The 24,729-nt window shown below is 35.9% G+C and overlaps 1 protein-coding gene across 3 annotated transcripts in view; it reads left to right on the top strand.

Annotated features, from left to right (window-relative positions):
- LOC145674274 (BSD domain-containing protein 1-like) overlaps positions 1-24,729 on the top strand; it is a 61,191-nt gene that overhangs the window by 9,432 nt on the left and 27,030 nt on the right. For all 3 annotated transcript variants that reach the window (XM_081744113.1, XM_081744123.1, XM_081744130.1), the window contains exons 3-5: positions 3,329-3,374; positions 13,395-13,511; positions 23,522-23,677. In XM_081744113.1, the coding sequence (XP_081600239.1) occupies positions 3,329-3,374; positions 13,395-13,511; positions 23,522-23,677 (319 nt within the window). The remainder of the gene's footprint in view (positions 1-3,328; positions 3,375-13,394; positions 13,512-23,521; positions 23,678-24,729) is intronic.

The raw sequence follows: 24,729 nt of genomic DNA, 5'->3' as shown, positions 1-24,729 counted from the left end.
AATTGCTATGTTTAAGTGAGTTTGTAGCAAATTTGTAGAAGTAACACATCAAGTGAAAATATTTTTTTCTAATAAATCCATATCTGTTCGATACATCTCATTGCGTCTCTTGAAGCCTTTGAAGTTGTCAGCATGCAATAGGTTTTGCCATCCAGATTTAAGCAAAGCGCCTGCAATGTCCGTCAACCCGCCATACGTAACTTCTGTAGGGGTTACCTAACACCGTAGGTTTGGCTGCAACAATGTTAATCTTACGGGCTCAAAACGGCCTCTAAAATGTTAAATAGAACAATAACGACACGGTTTTTGAAATTTTGAATGAGAACTCTACAATCTGCACAAAATTTGCAATCGACCAGCGAAAACAACACATTTCTAGCACGTGTAGTTTTCGAGATCTCATTGTCGAAAGGATTGGGGACAAACATATAAACTTAGCATTTTAAATATATAGATTTATACAAATCTTACAGTATTCCCAATTGTAGAATTTATTTTTATCAGTAATTTCAGAAACCTGCCTACTAGCTTCCTCGACTGGACTTCGTGAGATTTTACGTGGTTAAGAATATAATTCTTCTTTAGGGGTGAGTCGTAAGTCCTGCAATATTTCAACAATCCCAACAGCATGCGCATATATATATACCGTGATCGGCCGTAAGAACGTACAAGGTCAAACTGACCCAAGAGGTATTGTGGTAAGTGGAGGCCGCTACTCCGTCAGTATTTAGTCAATTTTTAGTGGCATTAATGCTGAGTTCTTAACATCTGATACGTGAACTGTTACTGTACGAGTTCAGATTCGAGCATAATGCTTCGGCAGCAACCCAAAACATTTGTGATGCGAAAGAGGAAGGTGCAATGAACCACACAGCACAGCGATTCGTTGATTCCAGAAATTTCGTACAGGTTGTTAAAAATGTCGAAGATCAGTCAAAATCTGGCCGTCTCAGGGTAAAAAATTCTGAGGTCATACGACGCGCCATTGAGTAAAATCCATTCGCTAGTAGTAGCACAGGACCATTGTCAAACCAGCTCGGCATGTTCCAGTCCACTGTAGTGGGTCGGTCACCATTCACTAACTCGAAAAAACCCATCACTAGCTGCCGCGTTGTGCCACGTGAATTGGCCCCAGCTCAGGCCCAGAGGGAGGTGGATTTGTCCCTACAACTGATGCAAAATCCGCGATAATTTCATTTCCTGAAACGAATTTTCACATATCCCCGACAAAAAATGTTTTTTTTTTCCCGAAAAAATAGTGGTTCAAAAAGTAGTGGTTGAGTAACGGACAACTTCCAGAACCGCTCGCCAAATAGGGCCGTTTCTAGCATACAGTTATACTCTGTTTGTGGTAGAATTATGAGGGGGTAATCACTTCCAGTTCGTTCCTAACGGTCGTACTATCAATGTCGACCTTTATTCCGAACAATTGGAGCGGATGTATTTTGCACTACGCCAAACATATGTAGTGTTGAACTGTTGTAACAATAGCGCAAAATCACACTCAACTGAAAAAAAAAAAATCAGGAATTTGTCATGAAACGTGCCACACCCGGCATATAGTCCTGATCTTGACTCTTTGGATTACTACCTGTTTTGGTCCTTGACACACTTCTTAAACTCACTGTGCTACACCAATCAGCAGGGGATGGAAACAGCACTGGCTGACTTTTTTGCCTCTAAGAACAAGACGTGGAATCAGGGAACTGGTGGAAAGGTAACTGTAGGTGCAGACAGTTAGCATGAGGGTTCAAATTGAATGTTAACCTACTTCCAGTGTACTGTAATAAATACAGGTGTGTTGTGTATCAGAATATTCCAAGACTTAGGACTGATCCTTGTCTTTTAACAAACATAACAGTTCGTAACATTTTTGTTAAAATTCACATCTAAATTTTTTTTTTTTTTTTTTTTTTTTTTAATGTGCCCTAGTAATATTAATGGGTGATTACTTCTCATGTATTACTATCGACTGCCAGGCAACAGTTGAAAAATATTGTATTAGAATTGCTCTGTCGCACACACTCACACGTAGAAGAAAAGTTTTTATATTTTACTTGAATGTTTGAAAAGGATACTTGTGAGTCCACGAAAAGTTGATTCTTATACACGATTGTAATACAAAAAGCAAGTCACTTGTGATGTACAAATTTAAAAACACTCACCGAATTAAATGTGCGAATCTCAGCCAAAAGTGACTTGTTTGTGCAATGTGTATACAAATGCAACATTTAGTGGACTCAAAGGTAATCCTGTTTGAAGTATTCAGGTAAAGAAGACTTATTTTCTTAACTACGTAAAAGCATTATTGACAGATATTATGCCATACGTATGCATCTTTAGGCTAAAGAAGACAATGGTAGAGGACAATACATAACACCCATGCATTGAACTGGATTTGAACCCGCCACAGACAGGTCTTTCGATCTCTAGCCTAACTCCTTAGACCTCACGGCAACCCCAGCCAGATTTGAAATTATTAAGTAAAGGTAAAATCTACAATATTGAAAGTACTGTAAGGTTTATATAAACATTATAGTTAAAATTTACTCATTGCGTACAGCATCTAGTTGTGAATTTCGTGTTATGTCTCTTCCTCTAACCACCCAATTTACATCTATAGTGGGGAATGTTACTTAGGCAGTTGGGTTGCATATAAGCATGCGTTCGAAACTCTTTCCCACGTCAACGTGCATACTTTCCAAGTGGAAGTGTTGGTAGCATTTGGGTTTCTTCCGTGCTCGTCCAATCATTCCGACTATCTGTAAGCGTAAGGAAACTCCCTTCATTTTGGCAAATAGATGCCTAAAACTTGAACCGAGGAAGATTCAAGCAGTAACATCGAACCACCAACAACTTTTCAACATTTGGGCTTTCGCGAATCAACCAATTACGTTTCTCCCCTTTCCCTTCCCCTTCCTTCTACTGTTCAGCTTGCAGATGACCCTTAAAAACTCGAATTCGGTTCTCAAAAGCTTAGAGGATGTTAATAAGATCATTCAATATTTGCAATAGGATGTTACGTCGGTAATTTTGAGGTCTGACTTTCTATTGTGTTATCTTATCCATATATATAAATGACTAGTAGATGATATTGAAAGAAACTTTTTAAAAATACTAGTAGTAATAATAAAGTTACAGCAAATGATATTTCATATAATTAATTCAAATTTAAAGAAGTCAGTCATAAAATGCTCCTCATTAAAATAATGGGTACACTAGAAAGATTCTAATTTTTCTCAAAATGATTCAAATAACTACAATAATATTTCATCATTTTTGATATTTTAAAATTTGAACTTAGTATGTATTGCTTTTCCCTTTCCAGGGAGGAAAATTGGTGGGGTAGTTGGTTTCAAGCAGCCAAAGATAAGGTAAAGTATATAACCGAAATTTTACTTCAAGTGCTCTAATTTTTAAATTTCATTTTAATGTTTTTATTGATTCTTTGTAATGTTAAGACTTCCAAACTATGATATCTATAAGTATGTTAAATCTTATAAAACGACTATGTCTGTTTGTCGACAGGTATCACAACAGAAACGGTAAGAATTCGTGATTTTTTTTTTTTTTTTTTTTTTTTTTAATTATGGATTCACTGTCCAAAGTTCTTTCTTCACCTGTTACCCTCTATTCAAACCGAAGATGGTAAAAATATACTATTTCCGGTGTCAGCAGGCATCACCATAGAGTAAAGGCGTAAGAGGGCGAGAAATTGTATCTACATATATATTTTCATCGTTCCAAGAATAGATTCAGTTTTCATCCTTTTCTCTCAATTCCAACCCCGGAATGGTAGAATTCTGCTGTTTTGTGTCGGTACTGATCACCATAGGTGCGAGGAGCGGTTTTTTTAAATTCCAAATCAGTATTTCAATCTCTACCCTTGTCTCTTGGTTCTTTATTTTAAATACATGGTATAATTTATCCGATGTAAATAATACAACTTTTTTTTTTCTTTTTTAATAAGTGATCACCTGAGACTGGTGTACAATTTGAGAGTCAGATATGACCCGAATGGTTAAAGTATTTAATGAAGTGAACTGCTAGTGTAGTACTGCCGTGTCGTGACAAAACGCTGTAACTTTGGCGGAGAAGTTTTGCGAAAATGAGCCGTAAAGTTTTCATTCGAAAATGTGATCTGTATCGTGTAGAACCAGTGTAACTAGGCAATAATGGTCAACCAATCCATTTTCACCAAATTTAATCACACAACATGCATTTACGTAACATTACATGTAACCACGTGTTTCCAAAGTCAAGATACAGTGGTTCTACACGATACAGATCACATGTGCGAATGAAAACTTTACGGCTCATTTTCGCAAAACTTCTCCGCCAAAGTTACAGCGTTTTGTCACGACACGGCAGAGTAGATGATTGTACGTTGCTACCAGTAAAAAATACAGACAAATCTTACTTATCTCATAAGCGAGATTCAAGAACCCTTTCATCATCAGCACCTTGTTGCTATATTTTTTGAGTTGGAAAAGGCTTATTATTCAACTTGGCGTTTCGGAATGTTAAAACAGCTAAATGACTGGAGTCCTCCTGGCCACATGGTGAAATTCATAGAGAACTTTCTGGATAAACGTTATTTTCACGTGTGTGCGGGTTTGTGTCCCTCATAGCGATTTCTACAGGAAATCTGTGTCCCACAAGACAGTGTTCTCAGTGTCACACTGTTCGCTGTCACCGTCAACAGTGTTCTGTCGCGGATCCTAATTCCCATCTGTGGTCTGCTCTTCGTTGACGACCTTGTTACTTATTGGCGCTCTATATGTCTTCATGGCATTTTCTCAGTAGCTTCTACTGTCATTAAAGTTTCTTAATTGCTGGGAAAACGAAACGCTTACGGCTTTCTGCCCAAAACACAATATGTGCTTTTCTGCTGTCAACTTCTCTTGTTCATCCTGACTTGTATCTCAGTGGTACTTGTCTGTTATTTGTTAACACGATCATTTAGGACTGCTTGAAAGTCTTAGTCTAGTTTAGAAGAATACGGTTAATATCATTTATGTTTGTAAATGAGAATAGTTAACCAGTCTGAGTTGTTTCTTTTTTAGATTTTTCCTGTTGAGTATTATTATTATTATTGCTAATTTTGACTAATTTTTTGTTGTATTTTACATTGTGTTATTTATTCTTTTAGGTTTTCCACGACCTTTTCTAATTTTATAGTTAATTTCTAATATCTTATTTTGTAGAACTTGTGTTTGAACTACATTTTTTGTTGTTGTTGTTGTTGTTTTATTTTGAACTTCCAACATGCAATATGTGTCGGCCATTGAGGTTATCGTGACGGAGACAAATAGCCTTACTGCCAATGTCACCAATAAATAATATTCATTCATTCAATAAAAACTATTGCTACAAATTCAGAAAGGTTCCTCCTTAAAAGAAATTGCACTAATTTTGTAATAAACAATAGCGATCTCCTGCAAAGACGTCAGCTATTCTTTTTTAAATTACTACTTTGTTCACGAATTGACTGTTCCTCCTTCTGTGACTACATTGTATCATACATTCTGTCAAAAAGTATCCGAAACTTGTTAGTAAAACACAAAATATTAAATTAATCATCGAGATTTATTTTGTCAGATTCAAAATATGACCCATTTGAAGCAATACACGTATGCCAATGATTACCCCAATCATCAAAGCACTTTTTTTGTAGTCGTTTTTGAGAATAGCCTTTAGCTTCTTCAGCGAATTTCGTTTGATGGAGTCAGCTGAATCAAAATGCCTTCCGCGAAGTGGTAATTTTAGTTTTGGAAACAGGAATAAGTCAGCTAGGGCTATATCAGGTAAATACGGAGCTCGATTAAGAACAATCGTTGAATTTTTCGCAAAAAATTCATCACAATAATGTCTTCGGTTTTGGTACGTTATCGTAGTTTCACAATTAGTGTCTTTTGTGACGAATATTTTCACGTAAACTCCTCATGACGCCCAAGCAGTACTCTTTTTGACTGTTTGTCCGTCAGGCAAAAATTGTGAATGCTCAACACCACAGTAATCGAAAAAAAAAAAAAAAAAAAAAAAATCGGCATCACCTTGATTTTGGAGCGACTTCGACGTGTTTCGTTTGGTTTTGGCTCTTTTGTTTTCTTTCTTTGTTTTTTCTCCAATCATCAATCTGTTGATTTCTTTGCATGTCAGACTCGTAAACTGATGTCTCATCTTCCGTAATAATGCGTTGCGTGAATGTAGGATCGGATCTGGCCAGACAAGCATGTCTTGAACAACTTGTTTCCGATATTCCTTTTGGAGAAAATTCGCTCGTTGGAAAGAAGACAAGCGGCCACGTGTCTCGTGTTCAAAGTATCAATAGGAATGGTACAAACGATTTTGTGTGAAATGTTGAGGTCCAGGGCTATCTCTCTCAAGCTTGCGTCACGATTTTCCATCACGATTGATGTTTGCATCGGTCGAAGATTTGAAGGACGATCGGAATGAGGTACACCTTCACACATTTCTTGGCCGCCTTTGAATGGCATGTATCACTCGAATGCATGAGTTTTGGGCAATAGTAATCCACCATAGGTCTTTCCCAAAAATTTCAACAAATGCGCAACACAAATCCGTTGGCAACACAAAAATTTCAGGCTCAGTTTTTGCTCAATATTTTTATTCATTGTAAAAATCGCAATACACACTTGAGGCCGACTAACACAAGACAGCAGATGTAAGCAAACTAATTAACTGATCGCGCTCATATTGCATATCGTAACTAAGCATAGTGCTGTCATCTTAGAGCAGAAAAAGATTTTCAGAATATTTTACAACGGATTTTTAAGTAAGAAATTCCGGATCCTTATTTTTATTTATTTATTTATTTATTTATTTATTTTATTATTATTATTATTATTATTATTATTATTATTATTATTATTATTATTATTATTATTATTTTATTTTATTTTATTTATTTATTTATTTATTTTTTTTTTTTTTGACAGAATGTACGTTATCCATATTATACAAACTTTTACTTTTAACACTGCATCTGTATCGTATACTTTGCTGCTTACTACACTGTCTAGTGGATAGTTAGAACATTGGTTCTCCACCGTTGTTCGCGAAATTTTAGAATTTACAAATCACGAAGCATTTAAGAATTAGTTAATAACAGTTTTAAAACAGAGTACCTGTCAATGCCTCGAGCGGCAGGAACAATGCTCAATACTACGGAGTCACCACTGTATAGAAATTTATTGTTTTACTATTATAATTCATATTATTGTTAATTAAAGTGTGTCGCGTGCGCTCAGTAAAGAGTGTTGTCAGTCAAAAAGGTTGGGTACCACGGTTCGAGAACACAATAAGAAAACTTCATATATTGTAAAATTTCATCGATGAATGTTCAAACATATTGTTAGAATTGTGAGAAAAAGAAAACTCGAAAGAGTATGATGTGGAGTGGATATAATTGAAAAGTGTTTCGAAAGAAGTTCCCCATAACTGAAACTATAATTATCATGTACATTTCTGAGGCCGCATCACGTATCGGTTTGCGTCAACGTAACGTAAAATTTCCTTTTTCGGTTGTGATAATTGGTATCACATAACTGATTTTCCCCGCAAATCTTGAGGATTGTAATCATCCATCAGGTAGTAGTGCGGCAAGTCCAGTGGGCATTGAGACTGTCTACCAGTACTCATAGGTTAGTTTGAGAAGAGCAGTTATAAATCTTTACTTAGAAGTTTTAACTTCGATACAGTCCACCTCCTTGACTTTTTTTTATTTATTTATTTATTTTTTTTTTATACTGTGATTGTTGGAAAGCCACCATAAAAGTTACTTCGTACAGTTTGTCTCAATAGTACATGTTGAGATTTGGGAAGCTATCGACAGCAGTAAAATATTTACGTAAAATCTCTAATTTGAGTATTATCTTAACATTTCCGAAGGCTTTTTTTCCGGTTGAAAATACCACATTGGTCACACACCAATTTGAACAATGGTGTATATATATATGGTGGTGGTTATATATAGTGCGTTCCTTGGTGCGACGTCAGAACCCAGTTTCTTAAAAGGACCAATGTAGGTGGAGGGAAAAATTTTGATTTAGCGTCCCGTTTAGCAGTGAGGTTATTTGAAACGTGCACCTACAGTTTAACGTGGGATCCAAACCAAATAAACTTCGGGAATCGAACCCTGGTTCTCCCCATGCCGAAGGCGCATACTCTATCCATATAGCAGAGGTGAGCTTCAAAGTAGTACAGTTTCCCACTGCCACCGTGAATCACATAATTGCACAGGATTAATGTTTGATAAAGAAGCATAAGGCTCAAGTCATAGGCGTGCCCACCAAAAATTTTCTGGGGGGGGGGGGACACTACCCTACAATCAACATTGTGGGCCAAATTTAAAGAAAGGCTGATGGCATTGCACCCCCCATTTTCAAAATGTCAGCGACACGAAAAATCCTATTTATGCACAGGCGTGCGCAACGTGGGTGCCATGGGCGCCTTGGCACCGCCATTAGACAAACCAAACTGAGAAGAGATTACATGTAAATTATTTTCCGTCTGCATGTGTGCCGTGCATCGCCGACGCAGCGTCGGGTGCAATGACGCTATCTTTTCTTAGGGGGAAAGGGGGGAAGACGACATTCCATATGGTGGTACTTTAGATCTGGCACCCACATTCCTAATGTCCTGCGCACGCTAGTGTATTTATGGTACTGTTGACAATATTTATTAAAATTAATGGGGTTTCCAGGGTGATGTTTTTGATTTGTAGGTTTCATGACAGTACAATGAACTTATGATCAGTGACTAAAAATATTATTCAAGTTGGTGTTTTCATTTATGATTTGTATTGTTTCCCATTTTGACACTGAAATTGGGTCTCTGTGTCCTGTTAAGAAGTTCTAACCTGCTGATAATATACATATCTTGCCATATGAGCCCAAGAAACGTAGATCCTTCTTCAAAAAGCCGCAAAAACCCAGCTGCTGATCCTGAAAATGTCTTGACAATTCCGTCAATCTTCATCTCTTCCAACGTAGAGAGAATTTCTTCATAATGTTAATGCCAAGGTGATTTCAGGGTACTGGTCCCAGGAGACCATAAATTTCTTCTGACCTTTGGCTCGATTATGAATAGTTATATCACATTTTTGTCGAGATATTTTGTTTATCCCGAAAATGAACCAATGGGAGCCGAGCATCACATGTGATACTCATGGTCTCTCACAGTAATTTGTAACAATGTGCATCATATATGATGCTCAAGAATCTGGATAGGTTAGTAATTTGTGATATCAAACATGAGCATCATCTATGGTGCTCATGGCCCCACAGAGAAATAAGGTGAGCACCACATATGATGCTCATGGCAGTCAACGTGTTTTAAACAACTCCCATTATTAGACTGAGTCTACAAATTCATCTAGTGGGACACAAGGGTTTAATGTTTACAATGTTTGAGACGAGACCACCAGCACTAGCCTTGATCAGAGCTGAAAATCTTGACCTCACTGAAAGTGACTCCGTAAACAGTACTCCTAGTTCATGCACCCATTGCAAAGAGTTTCTCACTACTTCTGACGCACTACAGGCACTCTTAATAACTAGTACTGTGAGCTTCACAATGTACGTACAAGGCAAGAGGTTGCTGTTTACATATAATAGATGAAACACTAATGTTTGCACCACTCATATTTTCAGAGCCATCATAAACTTGTCCTCTGAGTTGAGCAATGGGAAGCTGGAGTCTCATCATCTCATCCAGAATAACTGAAGCTATAAACTCCAGTCATTTTTTGATATACTGTAGAACCCAAGAAAACTTTCATGAGAACAGAGATCTTCATCAACTTACCTGTCACAAATACTTAACTGTTCTTCATCATTCACATCACGGGAACCATCAGACACGATAGAGAACAGAGGAGGGTTTTGAGATTTGATTTTGTTACATATATGAAAAGCAATTTCTTGGCCCATATTTTCGAGATTTCGTTCTGTATTTTGACATCCATGAAACTACATCTCTTCATGTTTCCTACTATCCAGCTCTTCAATTGTGGAAAATCCTCAGAGCGAAGGCTCATCAACTGAAAGAATTTCCTGAACCGGGAGTCATGTCCTCTAAATGCGAGTCCTTGCCTTGCAAGATAACGTATACTTGAGATTGCATTTTTTCCAGGAATTTCCTGGCTTTCAGTTGTTCACCTAAAATTTGTCTGTTTAGTAGGATTTCTATTGGATTTTTTCTCTGCGTGTAGCGCAGTACAGCCAGTTTATGGTATTCTGAAGTTTCGTGTATACGGAATTTCTCTTTATTCTTCTTCCAGTTGCAAAATCCTAGAGTAGAGAAGTCGTTTTCCATGGTTTTAATACGAACTTTTTTAAAATTGTTTTTCAAGATGTCCATACAGTAAAAACAGAAAATGACGTTAATTTTGTTTGGATCGACGTGCAGCTAAGGAAGGAACCAATTTGGCACAAATTTCAATGTTCGATCTTTCAGAGACTGTTGTAGAAAATTTTCAGGTAACGCTAAAATCTAATTGGACTTTGAAAGTTCGAAGGGTGGGGAGAATTTGAACCGCTTGCTAGACGTGGAGATTGAGAAATTTCATCTGTAGACACTGATGGTGATGGTGACCGATACAAGATTTTAATTTCCATTGTCAGTTTGAGGTTGTAATCCATCAGTTAAACTATCATTTGAATTAATTTTTCTCTTCTTTTCTTCACTGCTTTGGCCCACGTGCTGTCTTGTTTTCTTTTCCTTATGACAGATTGATTCATTTCAAACAATAAAACAACACTGAGCAAAAACAACAGATGAAAAACTTCATATCAACGTTATATTCACAGTAACACACATGAACACCGCTGTCTAAATAACGTTACTGTTAGAGAAAACACGCTGCAAAACATTTCCTTTCAAAAACAGTGGCACACTCGTGCACAGCCCAGTTGACGAAGTTCCACAGTACATTAGAAAGAACACCCAAAGAGACCTACTAACCCGCACACAAAGAAAAAGGTCTTTTAAGATAGGTTTTGAGTAATATTTCCGAAGATTGTTCAGATTGGCGCAATAATGATGGTATTTTTACAAGCAGCCAATGCAGCAAGAGTCGGTATATGTCGACAAACATGTAATTATTATATATAAAAAAAATCCATTCCACATTTTCTCTTTTCTCTTTGTAATGCTATAAATTTAGAGGGAAAGGAATCTTTTAGATACTTAGAAAGGGACATTTTATTTCTTGCAGCTACCGCTTTCTTGGAAGACTAGAGATAAAATCTCAAGGCAGAAATATTTGAAACTGAGCATGAAACTTTTGATAAATACTAAAATCTCAAGGCAGAAATATTTGAAACTGAGCATGAAACTTGATAAATACTAAGTCAAATTTGAAATATGTTTGCCTTGGAAGCAAGTTGTAAATCTTTCACAAAGCGTTAGCTGTTCAAAATAAAGGAACGCCCTAAGAATTGCGTACTATCAATTAGAATCTACTATTTTCATAAAGATACAAGCTCAGGCCGCGCTCACTACACAGCACATCATTCACATATGAGCAACAATCTCCTTGTCATTCCTCACAACATCTGTACATGTCCCTCTACAGACACAAGTAAAGGACGTCTTGATAAATATCGGCAAGAGATATCATAAAAGGGAGATTTTTCGATTATTTTTTCAATATCTTGCATCGTTTGCAAGATTTGAGCCTACTTCCGGTTGGAGTTTCTAAATAATGTATCATATGATCAGTGTTTTCTTTCTTCTTGCATGCAGTATGTAATGAGCAAATACATTACACAATTAATTATAATGTCAGTGATATGCTATATGATGTTCCTTGGGCCAAACACTCCAAACCATAAAGATTCATCTTTCACTGGAGAAATAGTTATGCTTCGTTTTTCATTATCATTTAACAATGAAGCAAACGCCGGAGAGATATTCTAACCTCATATACAAATGCGCGGTGTGGGGATGTATAACTCGTAGGATATGATGCTTTACTTTTTAAATTTTCAATACTTCCGTGTACTCCTTAAAAATGTAATAAAGAAATAACGTCCTTTTTAAAAAAAATATTCAGTTAGAACTCAGCAATCTTGCCAAAATTTGCAATCGATCAGTGAAAACGGCATCTTTCTAGAGCTTGTGGTTTCCGAGATATGGTTAAAAGAATTTGCCACAAACATATAAATATCCACAAACATATGAACTTTTCTTGATCACAAACATAAAAACGTAGCATTTTAATATATAGATATTTCAAAATTTTATTTTTGCTGCAAATGAATTTGTGAACGCTTTATGATAGTTTTCGACGTAGCTAATACAGTGTCGCTACGTTTTGTACTTCATTTATATACCCTGGTAATTGTTACAGAATTTTCTTCAATTGCAACTGTAATTCCTCTCAATTCCAGGAATAATTAATTGACAATCGACGTTCCCATTCCAGTATTTCATCATTTTTGTCGAGATATTTGGGGAAGAATTTATGCTTGCTATACAATTTTCTGGGGGGGGGGACAATCCCCTCCTGGAAAATTTCTGGGGGACGCGTCCCCCTCATCCCCCCGGCTGACACGCCCATGCTCAAGTTCATATACTCCGTCGCTCATATATCATGAAGAGGAACACAAACAGTCGATAGCTGTACGTCATCTTGCAAGGACAGATGGAAGTTTGTAGTGACTGGATGAGGCATGAGAGTAGCTGTCGGAATAATTTGATTTTAAAAAATGCCATCTTCTATCGTCCAAGAGGTCATTCAGATCGAGTACGTGAATGTGCGGAAAATTTTCCACACGGCTTTATGGTTACTGTTGCAATGACAAACTTACACTACGCGGAATGGACAAATGGGCAAAAATAAATGCCATTTACCTGACAAACATTTTGGAGTCATTATACTGCCATGATATTCGATTCGTATGTGGTAGCGACACATCTCTCGTTGTTATTCATCAGGGCAAGGCGTCCAGTCATACGGCAAAGTCAGCGGTAACGTACATGGAGTGGATTATATATGATATACGGGAATTCATGCGATTTCTTTTACAGACATGAGAAATTGCCTGATGGATCTCCCAGGGTTTTACTTTGGTTCCCGTTGTTGAGACTAACTTAATGTCATTGATAACCGTGTACACTAGACAGTTCTTGGAAAGTTTGTCAGGAGGAATAGGTTAGACTTGATCAAACTGTGCTTTTCCATAGTCTCCTTCAGTAAAAAGTGAAATGTAGATGAGTTGAGGTGGGTAGCTAACAGACAGGCCGTATACGTCGTTAACTCCTGGTACTTAAGCTGGTAAAAGTCCCAAATTCGTTACCATAAATCTGAAACTATCTTCTGTAGTACCGAATTTTAATATCAATGTACTATGTATTTATTCCAGTCTGCTGAAGTGCTAGAATTTGTTAAACGTGATTTGGATGAGTTTTCGTCTGCTGTGAAGAATGAAGCTAGTAGTGTTGTCAGTTCGACAGCAACAGTTCTGAAGGATAAGCTGCATGTAAGTAAGACTTGATTCTGTGATGTTCTTTTTAAGATGTATGTAGATGTATACAAGAAAAATATATACCATGCTTGTCAAAATAATGTACAATCTTTTCTGTATATAGAATTGTGTGATACAAATGTTTCCCTGGAACCATATTTAAAGTATCCTATATTGGTATAAATTATATATTTAACGAACTATCTTTTAATTCACTTGTATAGAACTTAACTTCTGTCTCGATAGCCGATGTGCAGTACAGACAGGGGTGTAGCCAGCAGGTTTATGTAGGAGGGGCCCGCCGTTTTTCAGGGGGGCCAGCTACAAAGCCAAAAGAAATCATGTTGCAGCTAGTGTTTTTGAGGCCTGAAAAAAGGAAAATTTCGGTTTCCTTTGCGAAACTAAAAAACACTGGTTTCTAGATTATTATTATTATTATTATTATTATTATTATTATTATTATTATTATTATTATTATTATTATTATTATTATTATTATTATTATTATTCACTTTTTCTCCATAAATTATATTCCAGGTAGTTTTTATTGTTTAACCAATAATTACTGTCCCGGACCAAACATACCTTTCTGCATAACTATTTTAGTTTAAGACCTTGTACACAGACCCTCAATCTATATAAAGCTGATTTTCTTTAAAATTTCACCTACTTTCTTAAAGATTTCCTGACAGATATATTTATTTATTATTCGTGACTAAAAGAAGAAACATAATTATTTTATTAACATCTGTCTCATTTCCTGTTCTAGGGGCCGTCCACATATTTCGTAACGCTATTTTTGACCAATTTTTACCCCCTCCCTTGCTTGTCACATTTCATAACGCAAGGCCGAACTCCTCCCCCTTGTTACGTAACTCTTTTTGATTTTTGTTTTTTCATTATTTTTTATTATTTTAGGGGTTATTACAATAAAAAAGACTATTTTTAATGGTAGAACTTTTTTATTACAAAATGCTTATATTATTGTGAATATATTTGTAGCGTTTTTCGCCAACAAATCAAAGTATTAGAAAATGGCAGACTCGTAATAATATTTTATCCCCATAAGGTTGTTTAATTAACCAATCCTAATTCTTCAATACTACTGTCTTTTCCCCAAGGAGAACGCACCTATCATTTTAGGTCAATGGTGATTGGCAAGGAGAAAGTACTGCGGAAGATACAGTTAAAACAGGATTTAAAGAAATAACATCGAACCTCTTCTTCCGAGATCCAGGATGCTTCGTGCATCTGAAGTTCGCCAGTGTCAACGATGCAAAGTTCTGTTCCTCCTCGACCATAGATTCGAAGTGGCTGAACACGTGAAGGAGCAGGACATCTCGTTTGTGAACAAGCTTTCGCGTATCTTCTTTGGACTTCGAACTTCAGTTTACCACTTTACAAATTCTTTTTTTCCTAAATCAATGCGAGAATGCGAATAAATTCGATTTCTTCAGAAATATTCAAATCCAAAAATAATAATAAAAAAGTAGTACGACGTTAATATCTGACGAATCAGGTTTTTAATATCCTTAGGTCTGCAAATCATGCATCGTTCCGTCGCGGAGAATATTACTTCACGAAAAAATGTTTCTTCTATTTCACATGCGAAACTTCTTCGAAGAAAAGAATGGGTAATGATTCGAATCAGAAGTTTTAAATAATATTCTCAGAAATAGCGATACAAGTGGGAACGCGAAGGAATTTTAAAGCTGTGGTTACGATTACTAACAACTAACTCCAGAAAAGCGTGTGGCGTGAATGCAATGCTGCGATAGCCACAAAACTGAGTTTTATTGTATTGTAATACACACAGGGTTCTTCACCAGTCATGCTGGTGTCTAGTTCGTCTTCGAATGCCTTCTGTATGATTCAATTTATATAGGCTATAGTTCGCAACTGTTCAAAATAATGGAAATATATATCTATCTATATATCTATATATACACGGTGAACGGTAACTACGTAGACGAACTTGGACAGGTGATAGTACAGCTAAACAGAAGGAAAGAAATCGTAGTGAACATGGGGAAAATTTCGTCCCGTTTAGGAATGACAGAGTGTTGAAAGCGTGGTAACATGAACTTCAGAGGCCAACAGCTTAGAAACAACACATCGTAGAAAGTGTGGTTAAAAACGTCACTTAGAAAGTCGTACCTATTTATTTGAAAACGCAGCTACGTGTGCGCACGGGATTAGCAACATGTGACACTTCTTTCCTTTACAGCATGTCCGAGAATCCCTCCATTCCTTTGGGGAATCCCGTGCGCATGTATAGCTATTAGTACCATTGTTTTATGGTAGTATTTATAGTACTTTGTTGAAACGTTTGTCTTCAAAGTGTCAAATATGAATCGCAGTAAATTGTTTAATTTGCTGCAAAAATAAATAAATAAATAAATAAATAAATAAATAAATAAACCATACTGTTTTCCGATTGGTATAAGGAGGAGATACCATACTATTTTTCGGTTGGTATGTTAAAATAGTATTTTTCCATACTATTTTACCGTAAATTATTAATTATATAAACTTTGTTATTTTTAAGTGACTGAAGAGAGGTAATCTTACAATGATGTTTTAAAAGCTGGTCATTTGGGAAGGGGGGGGGGGCTGGCCACGATGGGCTCCCCCGTGGCTACACCCCTGAGTACAGAACATAATTGGTGCAGGGTTTTGCGGAAACTATGCGATCCTTCAATTTTTAATGTCACAAGTAACACAATTACTCTATTTAAAACATACTGATTATATGGGATATAAAATAGTCCGGGCGAGAAATGTTTGGAGAAATAGGATGAAGCTAAAAGAAGAACAAAGAAGAGATAGTTTTTTATAAAGATCGGACAGTAGGAAGATAATTAAATATAAAAGGATACCGAAGAGTACCGAAGATTATACTGATTAATGATAAAATATAATAGAATTCAATTATGTGTTTAAAGTAAATATCCAGAAGATAGAAAAGGAGCTGTGCATAACACTGAGGTAACTCTTTACTTCATAAGTGTAGTCCAAGAGAATGTAGAATGAACTCGGCTAACCGTAATATAAGTACCAATACACAATATAGGAAATAACCATACGACAAAATGATCGATGAGTAATGATAACGAGTAAGTAGTACATCGGTTATGGTTTTAAATTATATTTCTTTTTCTACATAGTCTCCTAACAAGTCAATATATTTAGCCCATTTTTTCTAAACTCTGAATACCCGTAGAAGAAAATATTTGTCTTGACCCTCCCAAACTGCTTCCACAGTAGGCATCGCCTCGCAATTAACTTCAGTTTCTTGCGTCTGAGCCTTTCTTTCAGCCGGGGAAAGACGTGAAAGTCACTGGGAGGCTAGATCTGGAGAGTAGAGTGGATGATCTAGCAGTTGTTTTTTAAGCAAAGCTACTTGATGAGTCCTACCTCGTTTCTCTCCATTTCGTATTATAACCTCGACTGTTTGTATTCAAATAAATGTATTTCCCAGAAATGGTAACTTATATATATCGGGTTTCTAAAATGGCGCCCATGGACCACAGAGCACTATTCTACAAGTCAAAATAAAGCGAAAATTCTATATGACGAAATACCCTCCGCGGCCTCCTTCAGCTGCTACAGAGAACTGAAAATTTACAATGTGGCAACATTCTAGATTAACTTTGAAACATTAACACTTACTCTACGAATTCTTCACGTAGTTACATCGATTATCGCTAGAAGGAGTTGTAGTTGACAGGCACAGAGTAAATAGAAATTATATATTTCATAACAGTCATATTAAGGGTATCCAGGGATTATATCGAACATGCAGATTGTCTGATCGTCTGGTTCAGCTTTCTTCATTGGCTAATCTTTTCTCGATTGCAGAATAGGTTGTCATTGCTCGTACTTTTCTTTAGTCAGATAGACGTTGATACTAACGCCATCTCTTAGCATCGGTAGCGTTATATCATGATCTAGGAAAAGTCACAAGTAGAGTAATTTATATGTATGTATGTGTGTGTTATACAACGTACGCAGCGGATTAATATAAAAGCAAGTCTCGTGTTATTACTTGTTTAACGTCATATCAATAAAATGCATTTGTAAATAATTGTAATAGTAAAATAATTGTCATGTTAAGTATACTAAAATATAGAAATTGAAGAAAAATGCAATTGAGGAAATTTTTTTTAATTATTTCTACATTAATATTATCAGGATAGTACTTTCTGTGAAACGGAACCAAAAAATGTAAATCCTCACGAATATTTCTATGCAGAAGTGCAGGTTTTTGTAAATCAGTAGGGGTTCTTTACTTATTTATTCAAGACCGGGAATCTCGGGGTACAGATACCACTCAGGCTTATAAGAGGGCCCTTTCCGGAATAAGTGTGGAAATTGGCCTTCCTAAAAATGCAATTTAAGATATTTTTAATGAATAGATTTTTTTATGCTTTGTCTTCGTGTTTTCACAGTAAACAATATGTATTTTTGAATGAGTGTATGGCGGTGTAACAAGGGATATTCTAAGATTCTAACCCCCGACTTTAATTGACCCCACATCATTCTCAACGCCTGCCGTTTGTGATATAAGAAGCGTGAAAAATTATAGTTCAATTTGTTATTTAAAGGAATCGACACTTCGTCGAGGAGAAAAAAAAAATACTGTCTTTTCATCACCAGGATCACAATTCCGGATTTCTCCATTCCTGCTTAAATATCAGCCCAAATTTTATATCCCTTTTGTCCACTCTATAAAAATGTCGAGACACTATCATTTGGGGTGTTAGGGATTTAAGTTCAGTTATCAAATCTGTGAGAAAAAATGACAAAGTTTGTATACACAGAAAAAGGAGCACTGGTTTCTACAATATAAGAACTATTTACAATACCTAGGCATGAATCTTTCAAGCACTGAAAAGAGCTTCATGCATAAATCTTCAATATAAAATATAACCAAAATAACCAAAAAAGTGGATTTTAATCCATTGTGCACTGAATAACCCATTTAGGAATTACGGCGGAGATTAATTTAGTTTTCTCTTTTTCTGAATATTTATTTTATTTTCTCTTTCCTATTTTTGTGTTTTTGTGGGGTGCTGAGAACCTCAAAAAAATTCTCCGGTGCACTATCACCGTAACACATCTGGAGTTGGCGCTCCTGTTTCGTTTATTTACTAATATAATTTTTCATTCATATAAACTGATTTTAAAATTATTTATTTATTTATTTACAACATTCAGGAACTTTTCCATCTGTAACCGTTTGCATGAGATTGCTGGTTGTCCATTCTACATACAGAAGTATAAAACATTATTTATCTGCGCATATCATTTTTCAGTTTAGTATTACACGATTATGCCCCGAGGTTAAGAGAGGCGGTGACGATGATGATAGCAAACGAAATATGAATTAAGAAGGTGGAAATAAACGGGATATCCCACGTACAGGGTGATTGTTCACAACAAAATTCACTTGGCACGAGCTGCGATTGAACCAAGGGATCTCGCTTACCAAATATATGACAAATGATACTTAAGGAGTGGGAGTGTAATGATAAAATGAGAATTAAAAATAACTGTAGTCTGTATTCAAAAAATTGAATGATCATAGCTTCAATACACATTCATTTGCACACGTCAGTTAATAAGGCATTAATGATGTAAAGGAAACATATTCTGGATATAGTCTTAAGAAGTGATATAGAACAAACATTAAAGAAAGTTTAAATTTCTTTCTCACGAAGCTAGTGCACAGAAAAACGAAAGCCCTCAGACCATATCTATAAAATATACATTATAACAAATATCCTGCTGGACAGTATTTAGCTGGATTATATATATTCAGGATACGATTCTTTTAGCCGTTGTTTTTAAATTTCCAAACTGTTGCTAAGTCTTATAGGTTTAACTTAACTAGGTCTCCAATTGTCCCAAGGTGCTGGGTTAACGCCAAAACTTTTGTGACTCATACTGGGAAACGAAGCTAGAATTATGGTTACGTAAGGCAAATTACAAAAGATCATAATGTAATAGACTATGAGTAAAAACAGGTAATAGTGTTACGTGTACATTCCCTGAAGGAGTTTGTTTATATGTTAATATATATTTTCTAAATTAATATTGAAACCGGAAGTGGTACTAGGTTTCTAACACTTCCGGCTTTAGTAGAGAGGTTAGTGCTTTTGGGCCTTACGTACTGTTGTTTTGACGCATGATTAGCGTCGTACTAATGGCCTGACACTGCAGGAAACATATGTTAGTAGAACTCTTTAGTATGGCAGTATCATTCGTCAGAACTACTCTGCATAAGGCCCTTTACGTTATAATATGAGTAGCTACTGTGGGTTCCAAAGCATCTTCGTTTATGCTTATACCCACCGTCACTTCGCGCCTGCTCGAAGTTTCGTCTAGGCCTGAAGGGGAATATATATAATTAATGAACAATTAGTGCATGTTCTTCACATCAATACTCTTTTTAAGGAGTATCAGTTTGCAGGGATATTATTGATTTGTACGATTATTTGGACATGCACCAAGAGAATAAGATATTGGTTTAATTTTTAGCGCACCACATTTTGGAAGATTTACAGAAAAAATCAATACTTTGCATGAAAAGACATACTTATAAAGAAAAAAATTCTGCAGGAGATAGAATTAAACACAAGTAATACATCTGCACTTTAGGTTTACAAGTGTAAAATCATTACAAGTGCTTTGCGACGGACAAAATAAGTCAGTGCATATAAAAGATGACTCTATTAGATACTATTTTCCACCAGCAGTGTATTTCTGCACAAGGTACAGAAGCAGTATTGTATGTTTACAAGTGGAGCGCTACTAGTATGAAACCATGACAAGTGCTAATGCAACTGGTATCATTGCCAAAAACCATTTGTTTTCACTATCTTCCCTTCACTATCTACCCATCGTCGCTGACGTGCTGCTCCCTTCTGACGCAACCAGTCACTACCGCACGGCCCCCAGCTTCGTCCTGCACTGACTCGGTTAGATGACGTTCCTGCTTTTAGTGGCCACCTAGCACAGGTTGATTTATGATTTTGCACTGTGGTTTTTATGCCATATATTCGGACTCTGTATGTAGGGTATATACGCAAATCGTAAAAGAAATGTAATGTTTCGACAATTACTCCTGGTGACTCCCTTCAATTTTATCTACGAAAAGTGAGATATTTTCATGTTGCCTAGCACAATTCATTTAGGAGAAAATAAGAAGGACATTAGTGAAAGAATTATAACTTTTCAACAATTATTTCGTGTGGTTCACCAGAAATAAAGTTGCACGGATAATCACGCTCTAAAATGGATTACGGTATTATTATAAGAAAGGGAAGTAAAGTATATCATAAAGTAAACGATAACCGTAAAACACACACCATGCTACTTAAATAGTGACCAAGAACGATACTCTCCTGTTACTATTAAGACTGTAAATAAGTAAATAAATAGAAGTTGAAACTTTAGTGTCAGTTTCCTATACTTAATAATACAAATTACACGTTATTCTTCCACAAAGTATATGCCACATTAAGTGTTACTGTTGTTAATGAATGAGCTCATAATTTTTGGAGATTATATTTTAGAAACAACGTAAAGTTATTTAAATAACAATATTATATTGATTTATTTTTTAGAATTTTAAAGTATGTAATTATATAGATACTGTGACGATTTTACAATTAACATGATAGCCGAGCGTGCTAAAGCATGTTCCTTTGACATTTATTTTGTAAATTTGAGAGATCACTTTTACCTGGTTCAAATCCCACTATGTTCTACATTTTATTTATTCCTCCTACGATCTAATTGTATCATTAAGATATTCATTTCAAATATCTATATCATGTAATTATGCCCTTTTGAAAAAGAATATTAAAAAAAATTATGTATATTTAATTTATATTTTGCGATCTCACTGGATTGTGGTGAGGCATTATAAAATCATCTAAACAATGAAGCAGAATTTGAATTTATTTGAATTTAGCAAGTCTCTTGATCTATTATTCTCTTTTTTAAACAATTGTTTATTTGAGATTCATTACAAAATAAGAAAATTCCATTAAATTAACTAGAATATTGGTATTTTTGTGGAAACTATTTGGCTCAACTTAGTATTTTGTACTGATGCTAATAGATGGTGCTAGTATTTTGTACTGATGCTAATAGATTTTGCTAGTATCAAGTCTATCAACTTCAACTGCCATCTGGAAAGAATCGATGTAACTATTTGGTGGTTTGTTAGATTAAATGTGTATGATCCTTATCTGCAATGCGATGTTGCCACATAGTGGATATCGCGTCTTCAGACGACCATCAAATATATACAAAGGCATACAAATATATATATATATATATATATTTGCATATTTGCTTTATCTTCACCTGTGGAATAATGCTCTGTGGTCCGTGGGCGCTATTTTTTAGAACATCCGATATATATTACAGAGAACTGTTGAGGGTATAGGAGGCGGAATTATTTTATTTAGATTTTTATGTGTAGTTCTAATGTCCAATTATTATTACTTTCGGATCACTCCTCGTATATATGATTATATGAGAGTATCACAATCGAGAGTAAACAGAAATTTACAGATTAGCCGTTTCAAAGATTGTGTGTTGCTATATTACATTAATATTAAAATCAAGATTACGCACAGTTTTATAAACCTATCAAGTTATATCAAGTTATTGCAGCTAACTGAGATAAGTTACTTCAGTCACACCTGGCGGTTAGGTAGGTAAAGGTTAAAATATTGTCCTCTATGCAACGAATAACAGAAGTTCATCCAGTTACACTGAGCCGAAGTTAATATGTAACTGTACTGCGCATGCGCAACCTACCGCCGTTCGTACAGGGACAAATTGCGTCTCCGTAAGATTTGCGAAACGTCAAAATCTATGCTCCGTATTATCAGACTCCTGTCCTGACTGAAATGTATCAGCATGAAATTCCAATATTGTACGGACAAGAGGTGAAACAGGTTGAACTACACCAAGACAAGGCATCAAGCCACACGGCAAAAAATATCACCGAATTCTATCGCCGTATGGAACAGAAAACTGTAATTTTGACAGTTCTCTCCTCTAATAACCTTGTCAAGAATTCAGATGCTAGCCAATAAACTATTGTGTTGTTGGAATCCTCAAGCGGCGCCTGTCCCTTCATCGAGTCGACACCGTCTCCGGCCTGTTGTAAGCCTGTGGAGAGGAGTGGAATGCAATATCCATGATTCAGCTGCAACGCATGCTCCTGCAATGGACATTTCTATGCCGGGTAATAGTCTGTAGAGCGAACACAACCGGTGGTGGAAATTACGGCATTTACCAGGTAAGAGGCATATTCAAATTCGGCTCAATATAACTGAACGAACCTCTGTGTGCGATTCAGGAAATCAAATGTAATCTTCGTAGAGGTTTCTTTTCAGACTGTAGGTAAGTGGGAAATACTAGAGTATGTATTGAGGTTTTAGAGTATAAGATGCTTTTATGCTTATTTAGAAGATACTCGATGTGGCTGACAGTGAAACACACCGGACCACGAACCACATGTATCCGTCTGCTTAACTGTTGTGTAAGTAGTTTTTATTTTCATTTGAGTACGCTCTCACTGAACTTCTTTGTTTTAACTATAGTTTGCAATATATGTATCTTCGTTTGTGTAAGAGTTTCGGAGCAGACATTAAAAAACACATCTGGCGCCACAGTGACAGTGTATAAGCAAATGTGCTTGCGACATAATTTTCATTTATGAGTTTCTGTTTGTATATAAATGCCGATTAAACTATTCTCTGTGACACAGTGCCGTTTGCTGTGATAGCAAATTACATTTTGACTGAAGTCAGAATAACCCATTGTTTTATTGTTTACAGTCTTAGTATTGTTGTACAAAACAGTTTGTAGTTACAGCTGGAACAAGTAGATTTGGTAATTAAATCTTGAGTCTGAATTTATTCTCTTAGTATAACTTTTTGTCTGTGCTTTTTCGTTATTCATGCAGAGACATTGACAATTGATTTTTTCTTCCTTAGCTTGATAATTCGGACTCTACTGCCAACACTGTAAAGAAAAGCATTTCTTCATTCCTGGGCCAAGTGTCAACTGTTCTAAACCCTCCTCCAGAGGACGAAGACGAGGAGGCCATTGTTATCCAGAATTCAAAGCCTATTATTCTCAATCGACTAGAGGTATTTTTTTTAAAACCTTATGTAACACTGTAGGGTACCCTATTACATTTGATGTTTATGTATTGCTCGTGTCTATTTTCATTTTCTGATTTTGCATTACAAGTGCATCAGACATGTTGAATGTAAATATGAAATACAAAAGATGACGTTACACAAATTAAATGTTATATCTGTAGCAAAGCTTTGAGGATTATTCCGAAAAGAAATCGGAGACACTTACATTATTGGTATTTAAGTAAAGTAACCTCTGAAAGTTAAAACTCAATGATAGTGTCATGTTAGGATGTAATACTCCAAATGAGGTTCTTGACCGTATATCGAGTATACAAGCCAAGGTACAATAACATTATGGTATCACAGCGTATAAATTATAGAGTGGTTAATTTGCATGCTTACTTGCGCATGGTTGGGGGTTCGATTTTTTTGTAAGGAGTGCTTGTCTCGGGTGAAAACGCAAGTAGTAGCTGGGATCTAACGTTAAACAATGGGTTCCGTCTCATGGCCTCAATGCTGAAAAAGAATGTTTATTGCAGTTGATCCAGAGGTAGTTTTACTAAGTGAATTTTCTTCCTGTGTAATTAATAGTGATTCGATACCTATAATAAACTCACTTATTATGATTTATTTATCTTACAAAAGATGTAATGACTATATGTATTGGTATAGAGTGAACATACTTTAAAAAAAATTTATAAAATCAGTATTGGAATTAATGCTTTGCAGAAATTCAATAGCACGTAAGAGAGAATTCATTTTGAAGAACAACTATTATGCATTGAGTTTGCTTTTTATCTGCAGCACAGAATTGAAGATGGGGTGTGACAATTTTCTTTTTTATGTTGCATACAGAAAGTCAAGTACGAATTTCGTCACATAGATATAGTTTGATCTAAGGTAGTTGTACGAGCCTCACTGATTCTCGTACTACTACCTGAGTATTGTATCAATATACGATGTCGTAATATTGATACAAATTTTAATTAATCATTACCGAAGGTACCTATGCGTGCGGCTCGGGGCTCTACTACGAGACGCATTGCTGCAAGATATAA

The sequence above is a fragment of the Thermobia domestica genome, chromosome 2 (genome assembly GCF_964235325.1).
Source record: "Thermobia domestica chromosome 2, izTheDome1.hap1.1, whole genome shotgun sequence".
In the NCBI taxonomy this organism is placed as follows: domain Eukaryota; kingdom Metazoa; phylum Arthropoda; class Insecta; order Zygentoma; family Lepismatidae; genus Thermobia; species Thermobia domestica.
This window is presented reverse-complemented; position numbering and strand designations above follow the sequence as displayed.